This window comes from Eriocheir sinensis, chromosome 5 (assembly GCF_024679095.1).
Source record: "Eriocheir sinensis breed Jianghai 21 chromosome 5, ASM2467909v1, whole genome shotgun sequence".
NCBI classification, from domain to species: domain Eukaryota; kingdom Metazoa; phylum Arthropoda; class Malacostraca; order Decapoda; family Varunidae; genus Eriocheir; species Eriocheir sinensis.
The window spans coordinates 26,446,168-26,465,252 of NC_066513.1; the positions used below are offsets into that span (position 1 = coordinate 26,446,168).

At 41.9% G+C, this 19,085-nt stretch overlaps 1 protein-coding gene across 1 annotated transcript in view; it reads right to left on the reverse strand.

Moving 5' to 3' along the window:
- LOC126983053 (nephrin-like) overlaps window positions 1-17,667 on the reverse strand; it is a 60,957-nt gene extending 43,290 nt beyond the window's left edge. Inside the window, exons 1-2 of the mRNA XM_050835513.1 lie at window positions 17,607-17,667; window positions 3,971-4,103 (exon numbers count right to left, since the gene is read on the reverse strand). Coding sequence (XP_050691470.1) covers window positions 3,971-4,103; window positions 17,607-17,667 — 194 coding nt within the window. The remainder of the gene's footprint in view (window positions 1-3,970; window positions 4,104-17,606) is intronic.
- Window positions 17,668-19,085: the final 1,418 nt, after the last annotated feature.

The following is a 19,085-nucleotide window of genomic DNA, read 5'->3' on the forward strand; positions in this document are numbered from 1 at the left end:
CGTTCGTGTTTGCCCTCCTGCCTTCCTTTCTTCCGTCTATTTGTCTTTGAATTTGTGTCTGTTTGTATGAGTGTGTACCCTTCAATGTTTCCTTTCTCTTCTCATACATATTCTTCTTGGCTGTCTTTCTTTCTGTGTCCGGGGAATTTTCAACATGTCTGTCTGTATATTAGTGGTTCAGACTGTTGGAACATATGTCTGTGTCTTTGTGTGTCTGTATATGTGTATGTATGTATGTATGTATGTCTCTCACTCTCTCTCTCTTGTAACTCCTCTCACTCTCACTTTCCCCCCCTCTCTCTCTCTCCCCCCCTCTCTCCCTCTCGCTTCCAGGCTGATATCTCTTTCACTTAACTTCATTCAGAGTAAGTTGGTAAGCTGCTGAGAAAGCGGGAACGATACACAAAGGCAAAAACAGAAACTCGTTAAAATGCATTGCCGGTCGACGCAGCAGAATTCCTCCCCCACGCAAACTGTTATTTACCAAAGACCTCTGAGGCATAATAGATTGAACAAGGGTTTCACTTTTTCGTCCGCGGCATTAGCGAAGGAGGAAAGCGATGCAATGTGACCCTTTTTCTTTTGGTTTGCTTGAGAGTATATCAGGAGAGAGTTGAGGAAAAGAGAGCCTCATATTTTCCTCCCCAATTCAACCGTTTTGCTTCATCATTCGAGGCATTGGAGGAGGAGGAAAACAAATGCAATGCGACCTCTTTTTTCTCTTCTTGGTTTGCTTGAGGGTATTGCCGGAGAGAGTTGAGGAAAAGAAAGCCTTATATTTTTCTCTTCAAATCAGTCGTTTTCCTCTCTTATTCAAGGCATTAGAGGAGGAGGAAAACAATGCAATGGGACCTTTTTCCTCTTGGTTTTCTTGAGTGTATCGCCGGAAAAAGTTGAGGAAAAGAAATCCTTATATTTTCCTCCTTTCATCCATCCTTTTCCTCTCTCATTCAAGGCAGTAGAAAAGGATAACAAAGCAAAGTGAAACCAGTGTGACCTTTTCCTTCTTGTTTTCCTTGGGAGCATCGCCGATAACTTGAGGAAAAGAAAGAGAGGCTGATATTTTTCCTCCTCTAATGCAACCGTTTTGCTCTATCAGGAAAACAAAGCAATGGGAAAGCAATGTGGACTTTTTCCTCTTATTTTCCTTGAGAGAATCACCGCAGAGACTCAAGGAAAAGAAAGAAAGTCTGACATTTTTCCTCTTCAATCCCCCTTCGCTTCGTCATTCAAGGCATTTAGAGGATGAAAACGAGGCAATGCGAAACCAATGTGACTTTTTTCCTCTTATTTTCCTTGAGAGCATCATCGCAGTGACTCAAGGAAAAGAAAAGCTGATATTTTTCCTCTTCAGTCCCCCCTCCGGACAGGTCTTTAGGATTCAGTGGGTGTGCGTTTCGAGAGCTCATGAAATCACAATGGAAATATGAAGTTACTGCCAGTGTTTCTGCGTAAGCGAACACACCAACACACACACACACACACACACGTACACTCAGACACACACACATACACACGCACAAAAATAACCCTTCCCCACCTACACACACACTCGTACACACAGACACACTCACACACTCCCACACTCCCACACACCAAAAATATTACACTCACAAACGAAAGAGAGAAAAAAATAGCCCTGGAAAAAAGGAAAGAATTGGGAACAGAGAGAAAAAGAGAAGAGAGGAAAGGGAAGGAGAGGAGAGAAAAATCGTAACAGACAAATCACGGCGTGAGAAAAAGTCATCCAGAGTAAACAACACCTGAGATGGAGGAAAAAAAAGAGAGAAAAAAAGGAGAAAAATAAAGAACAGAGAAAAGAAATGGAGAAAGAAATATCGTGTCAGGTGAATGGAAAGAAATAATAAAGAGATGAATGAAGGAACCGAGTAAAGAAGGAAGGAAGGAGTGGAAGAGAAGAAGAAGAAAAGGGAAGAGAAAATAAAAAGAGGAGAAAAAAAGAAGAGAAAGAAATATCGTGCCACATAAAATTGACAAATGAAGAAGGAGGCGAATGAAGGAAGGAAGCAAGGAATGAATAATGGAAGGAAGAGAGGAAGAAGACAAGAGAGAAGCGAGATCAACAGAGTAAAAAAGAAGAAGAGAAACGAGAAGAAAAAGAAATATCGCGCCACGCAAGTTGACAAATGAATGAAGAGGAGAAAGAATAGAGGAAGGAAGTAAATAATGAAGAATGAAAGCAAGAGAGGAAGAGCTACCTGCGTAAATACTCCGACTTGATCACCCATCCTGTCCTATCAGAAGAGGCAGCCCGGAGGAAGGAGGGGATGGGGGAAAGAGGAAGGAGGAGAGGGGGAGAAGGAGGGAACTAGGAGAAGGAAGGAAGGGAGGGAAACTGGAGGAAAGAAGGAGAGAGGGAGGAAGAGAGAGAAACCGGGGAGACTAGCGGAAGGAAGGAGAGGGGGAGGAAGGAAGAGAGAGGATCATGGGGGGGAGGGGGGGGGGGCATCCATCAGGCAGTCAAACCCCAAGGCACAAGACTGGAGGCAACTTGAGGTAATGGAAAATGGTGATGGAGGTGGTGGTGGTAGTGGTGGTGGTAGTGGTGGTGGTGGTGGTGGTAGTGGTGGTAGTGGTGGTGGTGGTAGGGGGTGGTGGGCTAAAGACGGATAATTTGAGGTTAGGGTGGGAAGGGGGGGGATATAGGGGCTAATCTCCCTTTGTTTTCGTTCCTTTCTTGTCCCTTTCCATGTCTGACTCTTGCTTCTGTCTTGCGATCCACCTGTCTGTCTGTCTGTCTTTCTCATCACTTATTCATTCACTATTCACTGTTTTTTTCTCACTAGGACATGACCACCGATCGTACCTGATAAGAACGCGATACAGACTTGTCACAGTGCTATTGCTATCGCTATTATTACAGTTATTTTGCTATTATTTTGGAGAGAAGGGAAAGTTAAGACAATCACAGGACTCAGGACTCACGCCACGACGAAATAAAGCGTGTGAGGGGAAACAACAATACCAGTAATAATAATAATAGCAATAGAAATAATACTGTAACACCCCTAGACCAAGCTACACACACGACCGAGCCATTCACCGCCAAACACACAACAAACGACACCAGAAGCACAAAGAGCCAAGCGCCGAAAAGAAGACGCAGAAGGATGATCTAACCTAACGTGAACCTGAATTGATAACCACACATACTAACACCCGTGACCGCAGCTGCCTCTGTTCACGCTAGTCATGCATAGGGAAGTAAAAAGAGACTAGGAAAGGAGGATAGTAAAATTGGAAGGATTGAGAAACGAGGGAGAAGAGGAGAGATATGACCTAATTACTTCATTTCATTTAGATCCAATCAGTACATCGACCCGAAGAGAGACAGGTAGATAGATGGAAAGAGAGAGAGAGAGAGAGAGAGAGAGAGAGAGAGAGAGAGAGAGAGAATATGACTTAAATGCCTTCGGGAACACGTTGATGAGTGCTCTTAATCCCCTCTTCAAGGACATGGATTCCGGCCTCTTATTTAGGAGATCAAAGTCTTTCCATTATAGTAATATTAACAGAAGCAGCAGTCACAGTAGTAGTAGTAGTAGTAGTAGTAGTAGTAGTAGTAGCAGTAGAAGTAGCAGTAGTAGTAGTAGTAGTAGTAGTAGTAGTAGTAGTCTCTTTTATGCTCTTCTTTATTTTATTTTTTTCCATCTCAGGTTTTGTTTACTCTGTTGTTGTTGTTGTTGTTATTGTTGTTGTGGGAATAGGTATGGTAATCCTCCCTCTACAGTATTTCCATTTTCTTTGACTAAACCCACTTCAAAAGAATACAAAAACAACTCTTGAACCAGCTCCGACTATCTTTTGCATCTTTCTCCCTATCTATCTATCTGTCTCTCTATCTCTCTGCTTTCTTAATAAACGCTGAACTACTATTTCCCTTTCCTTTACTTCCTATACTATCTTCTATACTTGGACTGTCCTTAGCTAGCCATTAAAAGCCACGTACCTATATAGCGTGCTGGTGACGCCTTCCTTGTACCAGAGCACCAGCAGAGCGCGACCACCAGGCTGTGAGGGCGTGAGGTCGCAGGGTAGGAGGCAGGACTCTCCCTCGATGGCCCAGACCGTGCGTGTAGGACCTGCGGGATGGGGAAAGTTGGGTTATCTTCTGGGTCAGCTCACACCCACTGGAAGCTAAAGAGTAAACGCGAAAGTTCTGCCGTGAAGGTAAATATTGGGGCCGAAGCACAGAGGAAAAAGCCTTCATTTTGGTTCGAGGGCTCGTATTCCCTGGTGCTTTCGCCTCTCGCAAAAGCTAATTTCGAAGGCCACATTGGAGATTAGTTGGTGTGTCATGTGTATTTTTTCACATTCATGGTGCAGAAGCCTTGTCAAACTATCCCTAGGCTCATAAAACTACCCATGGCGATACTAACACAACCTCTATACAAAAGCCTTATCATATGTGGGTGTGTAAGCGCCGAAAAGCCTTGTCAAACTATCACTATGCTCATAAAACTACCCATGGCAATACCAACACAATCTCTACGAAAGTTTTATCAATTATGAGTGTGTAAGACCTGAAGTGTTTGAGGATATGGGCCCAGAAGCCTTGTCAAACTATCACTGAGCTCATAAAACTACTCTTGGACATACTGACACAGCCTCTACGAAAGCCTTATCAAATGTGAGTGTGTATATCCCTAAATATTTAAGACTACGGGCTCAGAATCCTTGTCAAACCATTGCTAGGCTCCTAAAACTACCCACACACAACCTCTTCGAAAACCTTACCAACTGTGTGTGTGTGTGTGTGTGTGTGTGTGTCAGGAAAGGTTTAAGGATACGGGTCAAGATTAGCTGGCAAAGGTCGAACGTTCAATAAATCACCTCAGGAGGGAAAAATAATATATACATAGACTGAGAGGGAACCAAGGTGAGGAGAACTATAAATCTCTCTTCAGTTCAGGCAAGATGAAGAAAAATGTGATCTATCCTGAACGAATATATATGCGGGAAACAAATCACACGGGAAAACAATCTTTCATAACAGGTTTCCAGGGACGAAGAAGGACGAAAATGAAATATGTTATACAGGTTTGAAAATAAGTAAGAACGGTTTTGAGGGGAACATCGCACTAGAGAAAAGAAAAAAGAATGTCAAATAATCGCACGTGAAAAACAATCTATCTTAACTGTTTTGCAGGGACGAAGAAAAGGATGAAAATGAAATACGTAATATAGGTTTGAAAATACATAAAAATGAGGACTTTGAGGATAACATTACACTAGAGAAAGGAAAAGAAAAGGTCAAATAATCGCACGTGAAAAACAATCTATCTTAACTGTTTTGCAGGGACGAAGAAAAGGATGAAAATGAAATACGTAATATAGGTTTGAAAATACATAAAAATGAGGACAACATTACACTAGAGAAAGGAAAAGAAAAGGTCAAATAATCGCACGTGAAAAATAATCTATCATAACTGTTTTGCAGGGACGAAGAAGAAGGATGAAAATGAAAGACGAAAAACAGATTTGAAAGTATATAAAAATGAGGACTTTGAGGGGAACATTAACTAGAGAAAGGAAAAGAAAATGTCAAATAATCACACGAGAAATACAACCTATCATAACTGTTTTGCAGGGACGAAGAAGAAGGATGAAAAATAAAATGGATAATACAGGTTTGAAAATACATAAAAAAAGAGAGCGTTGAGGGGAACATTACACGAGAGAAAAGAAAACTAAAGGTCAAACAATCACACGAGAAAACAATCTTTCATAACAGGTTTGCCGGGACGAAGAAGAAGGATGAAAAATGAAAGATGAAATACAGGTTTGGAAGTATTTATAAAAAGGACTTTGAGAGGAACATTTTAGTAGAGAAAAGAAAACAAAAGAAAACAAAAGATCAGGGAGCATTATACACCATCGCGCAGGGACGAAAAAAAATGTTTGAAAATACTTATAAAAAAAAAGAATTAGAGTCGAACATTACACTAGAGAAAAGAAAACAAAAGGTCAGGAGGCGTTACATCCCACCGCGCTCGAGGGAAAGAAGAAAGAGGAGTGACAGCCATCAGGAGAGGAAAAACAAAAGACAAAAAGAAAGTCTAAGACAAGGGGAGACTAACCGCGCTGATGGAATAATTTATGGTCGAGGGCGCCGCGGGGAAGGTTACTGAGGCGCCTTGGAGAGCCTTCGGCGCAGCACTTAACGGGGACAAATGTATGTTCAGGAGACGTGAAAAAAGAGTTCTTGCTTCCCGTGTCTACAAGGGGTTTCGGCCATCCCTTTTTTTCGGGAATCAGAAGTACAATTCTTTTTTAAACTGCACACGGAAAGGAAAAATAAGTTTGCTGCCACCACAAGAGGTTTCGGTTATTCAATTGTTTTCGGAAATTAGAACATTTTTTTAGCATTGTCCAAGAAAAGAGGAAAAAAATTGCTCTCGCTTCCCGTGGGCCCAAGAGGTATTCGTTATTTTTTTCGGGGTTTTGATAGCACATTTCTTTTAAGGTCTGCTCAGGGTAAAGGGACAAAAAAGGAGATCTCGCTTGCCGTGGCTACAAGAGGTTTCGGTAACTTTTATTTCGGGAATCAGAAGTACAATATTTTTTTATATGGGTGGCGAATCCAATAAGGAAAAAGCAATACCAATGAGTTTATATACATTTTTGGCTTCAGTTACTTTTTCCCGGAATTTAGAAGTACAAGTTTTTAAGTATAGCGAATTCAACAATATTTTTTTTATATGGGTGCCGAGTCCAATAAGGAAAAAGCAATACCAATGACTTTATATACATTTTTGGCTTCAGTTACTTTTTCCCGGAATTTACAAGTACAAGTTTTTAAGGATAGCAAATTCAACGAAGGAAAAAAAAGTAACATCAATGATTTATATACATTTTTGGATTTATACACGTGTTTATATATATGCATGCGTTTACATGTATAAGTATGCATTTGTGTATGTATGTATATGTCTGGAAAGAGAGAGAAAGATAAAACGGGTAAGAAAGATGAGGAAAAAAAGAAAGTAGAAAATATGAAGGGGAGACAAAGCATATATCAACATCACCGCCATTAACAGAAGCAGCACAAGTCTGTATCACTTCACGGCAGGATATAGACATCACCCTATACGTATAAATAGAGGGAGAAAGAAGAAGAAAAAAGGAGAGAAGAAATTAAGAAGGGGAGACTGAGAGCATATATCAACATCACCGCCATTAAGAGAAGCAGCACTAGTCTTTATTTTTTTACGGCAGGATATAGCGCCTATAGGTATAAATCCCAGTGGGGCCTGATGATCGGCCCAAGGCTTCTTAGAAAGTCCTGATGGTCGGCCCAGCCCGTTCTGCGCAGCGAGTGTTTATCAAAGTGGCGCCATCTTGCATTGGCTCATGCTGCCCTCCCGGAGCTCATCTTTAATCCTAGAATCTAGAGTCCAGGTTGATAGGTGGTCTTCTGGACAGCATATAGACATCTAAGCCTCGGCGGCGGCTGAAAAATAGCTTGGTGGCACCAGAGGCATTGAACTCGAGTCCTCCTGAAAGAGGAGACAGAAAGCGTATATCAACATCAGCACCATCAGCAGAAGCAGTACCAGTCTGTATCACTTCACGGCAGGATATAGACATCTCCTATACGTATAAATAGAGGGAGAAAGAAGAGGCAAAAAAGGAGAGTAGAAAGAAAGAGGAGACAGAAAGCGTATATCAACATCAGCACCATCAGCAGAAGCAGTACCAGTCTGTATCACTTCACGGCAGGATATAGACATCTCCTAAACGTTTCCATTGGTTTCTGCCTGTCGCCTCTATTTCCCAATCTCTGTGCAAACGTTTCATTATTCACTATTATTACCGGTTCGAGTTCCGGCTGTATTTTGTATCAGTAGTCTTCAGTAAACATATTAATCATCGATATCTGAAGCCTACTCTTGGCTAACTTGTTCTTCAGTTTGAGCTAAATCATTCAACATACCTTTATATATACTATTTCAGCCGTACTTGTGGACTTTAGTTGCTATTTTTCTTAGATATTTCTTTGTTCAATTTAAGCGTCTTCATTCTACAGAGCTTTAGATTTCGTTTCAGCCCTTCTTGTTCACTTTAACTCGTTTTTTCTTCAGCCCTTCTTGTAGATCGACTTTCCCAGTTCAGGTCGTCCATAACTTGCATAGCATTAGAGTTTCTCAACCCTACGTAGTCTTTAGTTGCTGGGGGGTTTTTTCTTCATCCTTCTTGTATATTGACTTTCCCCATTTAGTTCGTCCCTAATCTGATCAAAGTCTCCTTCCAAAGGACCACAACAGCCGCCGAGCCTTTGAAGCCCTTGCAGTTTTCCTTGAAAGGCCACAACTTAACCTAAGCATCGTTTGGGCCTCAACTGGACTTAAGCCAAAGAGCGAGGGGGTAGGAGAGGGGGAGGAGGAGGAGGATGAGGAGGAGGAGAGGAAGGGACAAGGAAGGGGTAAGTAATTTAAGGGGCTGAGCGAGAAGAGATTAAGTTAAAGGGGTATCGAAGGGAGAGTAGGAGAAGGGAAGGAAGAGGAAAGGAAGGGAAGGGAAGGAAAGGAAAGATAAAAAAAAGGAAAGGAAAGGGAAGGGAAGGGTAAAGAATGTAAGGGAAGGGAAGGGAAGGGAAGGGAAGGGAATGGAAGGGAAAGGAAGGGAAGGGTAAGGGAAGGGAAGGGAATGGAAGGGAAAGAACAGAAGGAAAAGGAAGGGAAGGGGATGAGAAGGAAAGGGAAACAGTAAGTATTTCTCTCTCTCTCTCTCTCTCTCTCTCTCTCTCTCTCTCTCGAGTAACGGACAATAGCAATACTTTTATTCATCCTTATCTTGCTCTTTTACGATGCTCTTCCTCTCCTCGAACACTGAAGAGAAAGTGAGAGGAGACACATCTATCAGGACACCCCCAATGAGCTCTCTCTCTCCCTTCACTTCACTTCACTTCACTTCACTTTACTTTACTTTACTTTACTATACTTCCATTCCCTTCCATTCCCTTCCCTTCCCTTCCCCTGCCCTTCCCTTCCCTTTCCTTTCCTTTCCTCTTCTCTCCTTCACTTCACTTCACCACTTCTCTCTTCTCTTCTCTTCTCTTCTCTTCTCCCTCTCTCTCTCTCTCTCTCTCTCTCTCTCTCTCTCTCTCTCTCTCTCTCTCTCTCTCTCTCTCTCTCTCTCTCTCTCTCTCTCTCTCTCTCTCTCTCTCTCTCTCTCTCTCTCTCTCTCTCTCTCTGCTCTTTTTCTTTTTGTGTTCCTTTATAACCAGTGTTTCTTCCTTTGCTCGCTGCGCTCATATTTCTCTTCTATTTTCTTGTCTTTTCTTTATGAGTGGTTAATATTTTCCTTTTCTCATTTCCTCTCCTTATTTTCATCCTCTCCCTCTCTCTTTTTCCTTCTTCTCCTTCCCTCCTTCCTTTCTGTTCCTTTATTTAATACTCGTAGTTTCTTCGTTTTATTTATTTTCTACGATACTTATTTTCCTATGTTCCATCTTGCATGACACGGCTTTTATCTTTCCCCTTTCATTAATGTTTCTTTCCTATTTAAGTTTCTTTTTTTAATTCCTATGTTACTTATTTTCCTTATTGTGTTTCTTCGTGCACAATATGTCTTTATCTTTCCCTCTAATCCTCGTTTTTTCCTCACAAACCTCTTTTCTTTATCGGTGGAAATGAAGAAAAGGCAATAAACTAAGATCACTTGACCACAATCCACTTAGACTTAGGCGCTCAGGCCAGAGGATCGAAGTGGAGTCAGCTTAAGGCGGGATCAGGAAACGTGAGAAATTCGTAAGGCTTAAGACAAGACCCTGAACGAAGCGGGAAAGAAGGAGTGAGATCGGCTTTCGGCAACGTCTGTATCTCTTCGAACTTTCGCCTCCTTCCCCCGCCTCCTCCTCCTCTCCCTAATCTAAATTTTTCATGCTGATCTCTCTCTCTCTCACTCTCACTCTCTCTCTCTCTCTCTCTCTCTCTCTCTCTCTCTCTCTCTCTCTCTCTCTCTCTCTCTCTCAGACATGAAATAACCAACAACACTCTCGCGCATTACTTCCTGTCATTTTCTGCGATGGGTCAGTCTGTGTCATCGCACGGACGAGGTGACGAGAGGGGAAGGAGAGGGAAGGAAAGGAGGGTGGAAATGTTTATAGAAATAGATGATGAAAAACGACACGCTAGGAAGAAAAGGGGGGATAGAAAAGAAGACAAATGGGAGAAGAGTAGAACCTGAAAATAAAGAGAGGAGACAGGATAAGAAGGAATAAAGAGGAAATAGGAAAGAGAGAAAACGGAGAAGGCGAGGGAAGGGATGAAAGGAAATGGAAATATATACAGAAGTAGATCGAAAACAAGAAACGCAATAAGCAGGAAAAAGAAATTGGAAACGAGGGAAAACAGGAGGAGGAGAGAAAAGGAAAAGAGTTGGAAATAAAAGTAGAAGATAAAGAATGAAGGAGATGAAAAGAAAAAAAAGAGAAATGGAAGACAGGAAAGGAAAACGGGAAGAGGAGGGAGAGGTAAAGAAAATGGAGCGAGAGACTTATAGATAGACAGATAGAAAGAAAGAAAAGAAAAAACATAATCAGCTCAAAACAACGCACCAATACCAATATTCTTTTTAACCTCGAAGCCAATCATCTGGTATTACATTTTTTCCCCAACCCTTGACAAGTAATGATAAAATAAAAAAATATATCTATAAAACACCCAAAGAAATACTAAGGAAAAGGAGGAGTCTTAAGCTTTTTTTCCCACTAGCATCAAAAGAAATGACATGATGCTGGTTGAGAGTGGGAATTATTTTTTCTTATTTTTCTTCCCCTTCTTCGTCTTTAGAGCGATAACGAGGAAGTGAATAAGCGTTGATTAATTCCCTTTTCTACATAACAGAGAGAGAGAGAGAGAGAGAGAGAGAGAGAGAGAGAGAGAGAGAGAAGAAAGAAAGAAAGAAAGAAAGAAAGAAAGCCAGAAAGAGTGAGAGAGAAACACGGAGGGACAGACAGACAAACAGACAGACAAACCTACAGACAGACAGACAGAGCAAGTGTGTGTGTGTGTGTGTGTGTGTGTGTGTGTGTGTGTGTGTGTGTGTGTGTGTGTGTGTGTGTGTGTGTGTGTGTGTGTGTGTGTGTGTGTGTGTGTGTTGTAGCATCAAGGATTTCGCAGCATCCTGTTTCGTCAGTGTCGGATAGAAATCGTAATTTTCTTGAGGGAATTCGTGTCTTCTTTCTTTTTCTGGAACGTTCTCTCTTCCGCAATATATATACATCTTTGTTTACTTACTCATTTTCTTGTTTACTTACTTATTTTCTTGTTTATTTTATTTTTTTTGTTTCTGTACTTATTTTCTTTATCTATTCATTTTCTTATTTACTTACTTATTTTCTTGTTTACTTAATTATTTTTTTTGTTTCTTTACTTATTTTCTTGTTTATTTAATTATTTTTTTTTGTTTCTCTACTCATTTTTTTTATCTATTCATTTTCTTGTTTACTTACTTATTTTCTTGTTTCCTTAATTATTTTTTTGTTTCTTTACTTATTTTCTTGTGTAAATATTATTATTTTGTTTCTCTAATCATTTTCTTTTTTATCTATTCATTTTCTTGTTTACTTACTTATTAGCTTGTTTATTTATTACATTTTTTTTACTTACATATTTTCTTGTTTATTTATTCATTTCTTTGTTTATTTCCTGATTTATTTTTTTCTTTTTCTCGATTTCTTGTTTATTTTTACTCTATTTTTTTATTTACTTGATTTTTTATTTTTCCTGTTTGATTACTTGTTTTTTTTACTCTATTTCTTGTTTATCTCCTCGATTTCTTGTTTATATTTACTCGATTTCTTGTTTATCTCCTCGATTTCTTGTTTATTTACTCGATTTCTTGCCGTTTTACTCAGTTTCCTTATTTACTTACTCTCATTCTTATAACTATTTCTAACATTCCCTTCATCTCCTCTTCCTTACACAAACATTCCTTTAATTCACATGAACGTATATCACTTCAACCGCAACAAAAGCAGCTCAAAGGCAGAAAATAAAGTCCAGTGGGTTATTTTTCCATCTTTTCTTCAATATTTTAAGTTGTTTGAGTGGAATGACAGATGGAAGTGGAATGAGAAATGGCAGTAGGAGGAAAGGTCTTGTCTCTCGTTTCCATTTCGCAGGTGTTTAAGGAAGTGAGGCTCGTTCAGATTTCCCATTCTCTCCCACTTTCTCATTTCGTCCCGGATTGAATGCTGAGCCGCCCAATGAAACTGTTTTGGCCGCGATGTCACCTTCTTTTCCTGCTGCTGATTCTAATTTTCGTGTTTTCCTTTTTTCTATTTTGTCTTCTTTCTTCTACCCTTCTTCCACTACTTTCTCTTCTTCTACTTTTCTTTAGCGGATTTTTATTTCCGTGTTTTTACTTTCCTTTTTTGCCTTCCTCATTTTTTGTCCATTTCTGTCCCACTTCTGTCATCTTTTTCTTCTTTTTCTTCTGCTGATTTTCATTATCGTTTTCCTTTTTCGTTTTTTTGTCTTCCTCCTCATTATTTTCTTCCACTTCTTTTCCTTCCCTTCCTTCTTTTCCTTTTCTTCTTAATATTGTTCTGATTTTCCTGTTTTTTTGTTCTTTTCTTCTATTTCTTTTTCTTTTCTCTTTCTTAATGTTCTTGTGTGTCCTTTTTTTTCTTGTGTTGGTTCTTGTTCGTCTCCTATTTCCTCTTCCTCCTCCTCCTCCTATTCTTTCCCTGCACAGATTGTTTCCTCATATCCCGTTCCTCTTTTATTTCTTTTTATCTGTATCCTTCTTCCTCTATTACCTCTCCTCACCTGCTCTCCACCCCTTCTCAGAATCCTTTCCTCTCCTTCTTGTATCTTCTTTTATTTATATATCTCTTTTCTCACTGTTTTCTCGCTTTACTTCTCCGTTTACGCCTTCTTCTTCTTCTTCTTCTTCAGTGTCTTCCTCCTCCTCCTCTATCCTCTTACTCTCTCTCTCTCTCGGGTCATTTTCCTCTCTTCTTCCTCCTCGCCTGACGTCGCCTCCACCTCGTTTCCTCCTACTTCCGTTTTGACGAGCGGTCGCCCAAGACACCTGAATAACTCTTTTATATTTCCTCCGTTGCCAATTTTGCTCTATTTCCGCGATCCGTGTGTGCCCTCAGCTGCGGTTTCCCCCCGGGGCTCGCGTTTCCTCTATCTCTTTTTCCGTTTTCTTCTTCCTTTCCGCCTCATCCCCCTGGGAACCAATCTCTCCCTGCCCTTCTTGCTATCTGCTTAACCCTCTTGCTCTCCCTACTTTCCATTATTCCATCCTTTTATCAGTTATTCTCTCCCTCAGTACTTCAATTCATATAAACTATCAGGCATACTCACTCTACGACCCCTTCATTCCCTTCCTTTCCCTTATTCCAATTGAGTTTCTACTGCTTTATCATTGCCTTCCTCCTCTCTAATATAGTTCCCCACACTCTCCTGCTCCCACGCCATTACCATACACCTCGGGCTAAATCGTTCCTGTTCTCTTCTACATCTTTCCACACACACCTCCCTGTTCCCAAGCGCCGTAACCTCGACTGCCACACCTTTTAGAGTCACCTGAAAGAATGATTCTGTGTGTTAAAACTTCTTCTGGGTCACACGTATCTACGAGTCTCGCTTCCCTGTCGAAAAAACACAAGAAATAAGCTTAATTTTCTTCATACTCTTCAGAGGCAGTCAAGCATTTTATCATATTCGAGGCGTTAAAAAAAATGAGGTAAAGCTGATAAGGTAAATTGGAAAGCGTGCATTCGTTGTGAAAAAATATATATCTCAATCAAGGTAATTTTATCGCCCCTTCCCTCCTTCCTCCGTGCAAGTATCGGCGATGTCCAAAGTTTCCTCAATTACTGGCCCGGGTGGGGAAGCTCGACCTGAGGCATCGCTCCCCGAAGTTTAAAAAAGGCTTCCGCGAAAAGAATAAGTGTTCCATTACGCCATTACGGGAAGGGATGAGTCTACCTCTCCTCGGCGCCGCACGAATGTATGATAAAAGTTCCGAGTTTGGTTTTACGTTTTGGTAATGTCACGCCCTGAACACACACACACACACACACACACACACACACACACACACACACACACACACACACACACACACACACACACACACACACACACACACACACACACACACACACAATCATACTGGAGAATAATTTAACATCGACCTCTGTCCGCCCTGTCACAGGAAATGCAAACCGTCGAGCACACAAACGAAATGTCATTGTAGCGAAAATACTATTGTGAAAAGTACATTGTCAATAGATAAATACACTAGGCGGCATTATGTCTCAACTTTATAGCGTACACGTAGTTATAAAATATGCAGCATTACCGACAGAGAATATAGTTTCAGTCACTGTATGAATTTTGCGAGGAAGCTATTAAGATTTCTACTATAAAGAGGTCAGCAAAATGTCAAAAGCCTTTCGTCTCGCGTGCCAGCTTCAATCCTCTTAGTGACTGTCTTCTGCATTATAAATTCCGCCTCAGTGTTGCTTTATTCTATCATCATTTCATTCATTTCTTCATTTTTTTCTCCCTTTCCGCTTCACCCCCCTGGAAACCGATCTCTCCTTCCTGCTGTCTACTTAACCCCCTTTCACTTCCCTCCTTTTCTTACTATTTCACTTTCTCTTTCAGTTATTTTTCTCCATTTTCGTGTCATTCTTACTATCGATATTTTCATGCCAACTGCCCTTCTGAGCTCGCTTAATACATGCCTTGAACCCTTCCGCGACCTCACTGTCCGGGACTTTCTACTCTAAGTTTTTCCTCTGTTGTCCTAAATCCCAATGCAAAAGTTGAGTAGTATCTTCATTCTTTCATCACTTGCACCGTTTAACTCTGGGACAGCTTTCAGTCCTATGTATTTCGGCGTTCGTATACGACTTCAATGTTTTCTAAAAGGGGAGAATCAAATCACTTCTCCAGCCGATTCTGATTCTCTTTTTATGGAATCTTGTGCTATACTATGTTTATTGAGGCAGTGCGATGGATGGTCTTTTTCTGTTTACGTTTTGCTACGCGTGTACGCAGTGCAGTTTCGTCCAGAAGGAAAAGAGTAAACGGACTGTAAATGCCAAAACGAGAAAGACACAACATCAAACGTGAAATGCGAGAGTAAGTTGTTTTCCTGTTACGATCTTTTTATATACATTCTTTTGAGGTCCTTCTCTCGAGATGCTTGTTTGTTGTGACCCGCGTCTCTTCCGTGTCTCTTTTCTCAAGCCTCTATCCATCTATAAGTCCATATCAATGTTAACTTTATTTGTGTTCCATTAGTTCCATCAGCAGCAGCACCGCCATCGTCCGCCAGGGCACAACAGGCCAGTGCTTACGCCAGGAGCCTCCACATGACCTATTCTCGCTAGTCGCTGTGATTAAGCAAACTTAGCGATTCCGTGAAACTTTCCTGACATGTCATCAAATATGCCTACTGGTGTGTCCTCCACTTCCTGCTCCTGCTCAGCTGTGACGAAGGTGGAGGAGGAGGAGGAGAAGGAGGAAGAGATGAAATAGAAGAACAATAACAAGAACAAAGACGAGAACAAGAACAATAGTAAGAACAAAAACAAGAAGGACAAGAATGAGAGGAACAAGGAGAACAAGAAAAAGAGCAGAAACATGAAGAAAAAAGAAGAGAAAGACATCAAGAGCAACAAAGCAAGCATCAAACAACCTGAGGACTTTCTTCCTTGCAACAATTAAAAAGAAGGATGATGATGAGGAGGAGGAGGAGGAGTGAAAGTGAAGGAGGACGAGGAGGAGTGAGCGTGCAAGAGGAGGAGGAGGAGGAGGCGGAAGAAGAAGAGTTGAAGTTTGAAGTCCAGGTTGATTACTAGCGTCGTTTTCACACCCTGGAGATATTAGTACAGAGCAGAGACAGGTCCACTCCAGCCTACATACAGCTTCTCATTTCACCTGGCTGCAATCTGGCTCAGGTAACTCACTCCCGAGCTTTCCGCAGCATCCGACAATTTCGTTTCTGTCACACCGTTGTTTTTTCCCTCCTCTCCCGTCACCTTTAACGCCTCTCAACTCTCTCTTTTATGTAGACTGCACGTATCTGAAGGTCACCCGTTGAACATATGATTTACTTCGCTTAGGGCTGATTTTCCTGTCATGATGCCCTTTAGCCAACACCTGAAATGTCTACAATCAGGTGTGTTTCAGAAAGATGTAATTTAAGTGTTTGGGGGCATATTATACGTGTAAATTGATTATCCAAAGGGAAAAAAGAGAAGGAAACATAATAATTCTCCTCGTCTAAGGCTTATTATCCTGTCATGAAGTCCTTTAGTCAATACGTGAGCTGTATACAATCATGTGTTCTTAAGAGATATGTGATGTAAGTGTTTTCGACCGTAGTACATGTGTGAATGGACTGTCCAAAAAGAGAAAGAGAGAGGGAGAGAGAGAAAGAGGAGAGGGGGAAGCTAGGGGAGAAGGGATTTGACATGCGGAGGGACATGGGAATGGGCACACGTGTTGGGCCATTTCATCCCCCGGAACATGGGTGGATCCGTCCGTCCATCTCTCTGTGACAAACCCTGTTATCGCCCTCGCCAATGACCGCCACTCCAGCGCTTGTAATCTTCATCTGCAGCATGTTCCACCAGCACAGCCTTGCACGCACACTACAAGCACAGAGGCATTAGTACCCCCCCCACGTGATGCAAAACCTACAACGAACATGACAAAAAATAACAGAGTACAGAAATATGAACTGGAGGCGCCGAAGATGGAGTTTCACAGCCTTGCACGCGAAACTACAAGCACAGCAGCCTTAGTTACACCTCCCACGTGATGCAAAACCTACAACAAACCTAACAACAAAAAATAACAGAGTACAGAGATGCGAACTAGAGGCGCGGAAGATGGAATTTACTCTTCATATCAAAATTTCGTGGAATACAAAATTAGTACACCCGCGAAAATAAAATAAAAGAAAGAAGAACCAACTCTAACCTCAGAACAGGAAGAGCGGGGTGGGAGGGGGGGGGGGGGCGGGTGCAAATTACTGCTTATAACGAAACTTCGAGGAATACTGAATGGCCGTCTTCCTCGTAAAGCTACAAGAACACACACTCACGGGCGCACGTAAATCTAACGAGGAGACTCACATATTTGCCAAAGACTGTCGGACGCCCTCACACGCACCTCGTTACTGGACGCGTGTTGAATAAAGTTAAGCGGCGCCTCCTCCCCTGCATCCCTTGTAAGTCTGTTCCTCAAAGGCCCCGAAGGTTGGCTGGAGACTCTTGATACCAATGTCAGACTTGCTAATGCCGTGGTGGACCCAGAGGCGTGTCCCCCGTCCATCCCTTGAAGATCAGGGTAAACACGGTAGGCAATTCTATCCATATGTGTTCTCTGCTAATGTTTGGAGTGTGTCCCAGCGAGAGTTTACAGAGGAGACATACGGAATGCTGTCTGTCTATCTATCTCTACCTATCTCGTATAACCCGTTGCAGCATCACATCTGTTCCCTGCTAATGTTTTGAGACTATTCCCAGGGAGAGTTTACGGAAGACACATACAGAATAATGCTATGTCCACCTACCTACCCAGCTCTCTACCTCGTCTAACCAGCCACAGCATCACACGTGTCCTTTGCTATCGTATGGAGACTCTCCCAGCGAGAGTTCATGTTCGATCTATCAAATTAACGAACTGTCCATCTCGTATAATCCGCTACAGCCTCACACGTTTCAGATAAGTGCTAGAATTTGTACCCATGTTTGGATGAGAGGGAAGAGCAACACGTCGAGGTCACTGACTGGTTGTGTCTAATTAGTGCCGTGAATAGGAAGATGAATTAGCAGCAGGCGAAGCGGTAAACAGGCCAGGATGTGATAGCAGATACGTGGCGAATGAGATTTCCATTGGCACAGAGGAATCGTGAAGTACAGAACAAGAGACGGGATGAGGCAAGGAGATACGTCGCTAAATGAGGGTAGGTGAGGTGAGGTATGAGGAGAGAGAGGTGAAAAATGGTAAAATTAAGTGAAGTTCGAAGAGGTGATATAGAGGATGAAACAAGGTAAAGACAGGTAATATTAAGTGACGGAAGGTAGGGAAAGGTGAGATAGAGGTTGCAATAAGGAAAGGCATGGTTAACTGAAATAAGGTGAGGTTTGGAGAGGTGAAATAAGAGGTTAAATAAGACAAAGTAAGGTAAAATTAGGTAAGGGAAGGTGAGAGAGAGGTTGAATTAAGGTACAATAAGAGGAAGAGGCTGAAATAAGGTAAAATAAGATAAAATTAATTAAAATGAGGTGAGATAAGACAAGAAAAGGTGAAATGAAGTGAGATTGAAAAGAGGCAAGTCAAGGAAAGGTGAGATAAAGAGGAGGTGACGATGAAATGAGGTGAGGTGAGGTGAGGTGAGGACTGGAGGTGAGATAAGACGTGAGAAGGTGAAATGAAGTGAGACTGAAGAGAGGCAAGTCAAGGAAAGGTGAGAGAAAGAGGAGGTGACGATGAAGTGAGGTGAGGTGAGGTGAGGTGAGGACTGGAGGTGAGATAAGACGAGAGAAGATGAAATGAAGTGAGATTGAAGAGAGGCAAGTCAAGGAGAGATGAGATAAAGAGGAGACGGCAAAGGTCAAGAGAGGTGAGATGAAGTGAGGACTGAAATGACGTTGGGATTTCAGCGATGACACACGACACAGCCCACCCTTTAAATGTCGCTTTGTGGCAGCCCTTGCGTCGGGGGAAGGGAAGGAAGGGAGGAGAGGGAAGGGAGGGAAAGGATATGGGAGTGGAAAGGAAGGGAAGGAAGGGATATGAGAGTGAAAGGGAAGGGAGGAAGAAGAATGGAAGGGAGGGAAGGGATATGGGAGTGGAAGGGAAGGGAGGGAAGGGATATGAGAGTGAAAGGGAAGGAAGAAGAATGGAAGGGAAGAGAGGGAATGGAAGGGGTAAGAGGAGAAGGGAAGGGATTGGCGAAAGGAGAGAGGAAGGACGGGAAGGCAGAAGAGGGGAAAGGAGGGAAGGAAGATGAGGGAGAAGAAAGGAGGGAATAGAAGGGAGGTGAGTCGAAGATATGGTAGAGAGGAGAGTAGA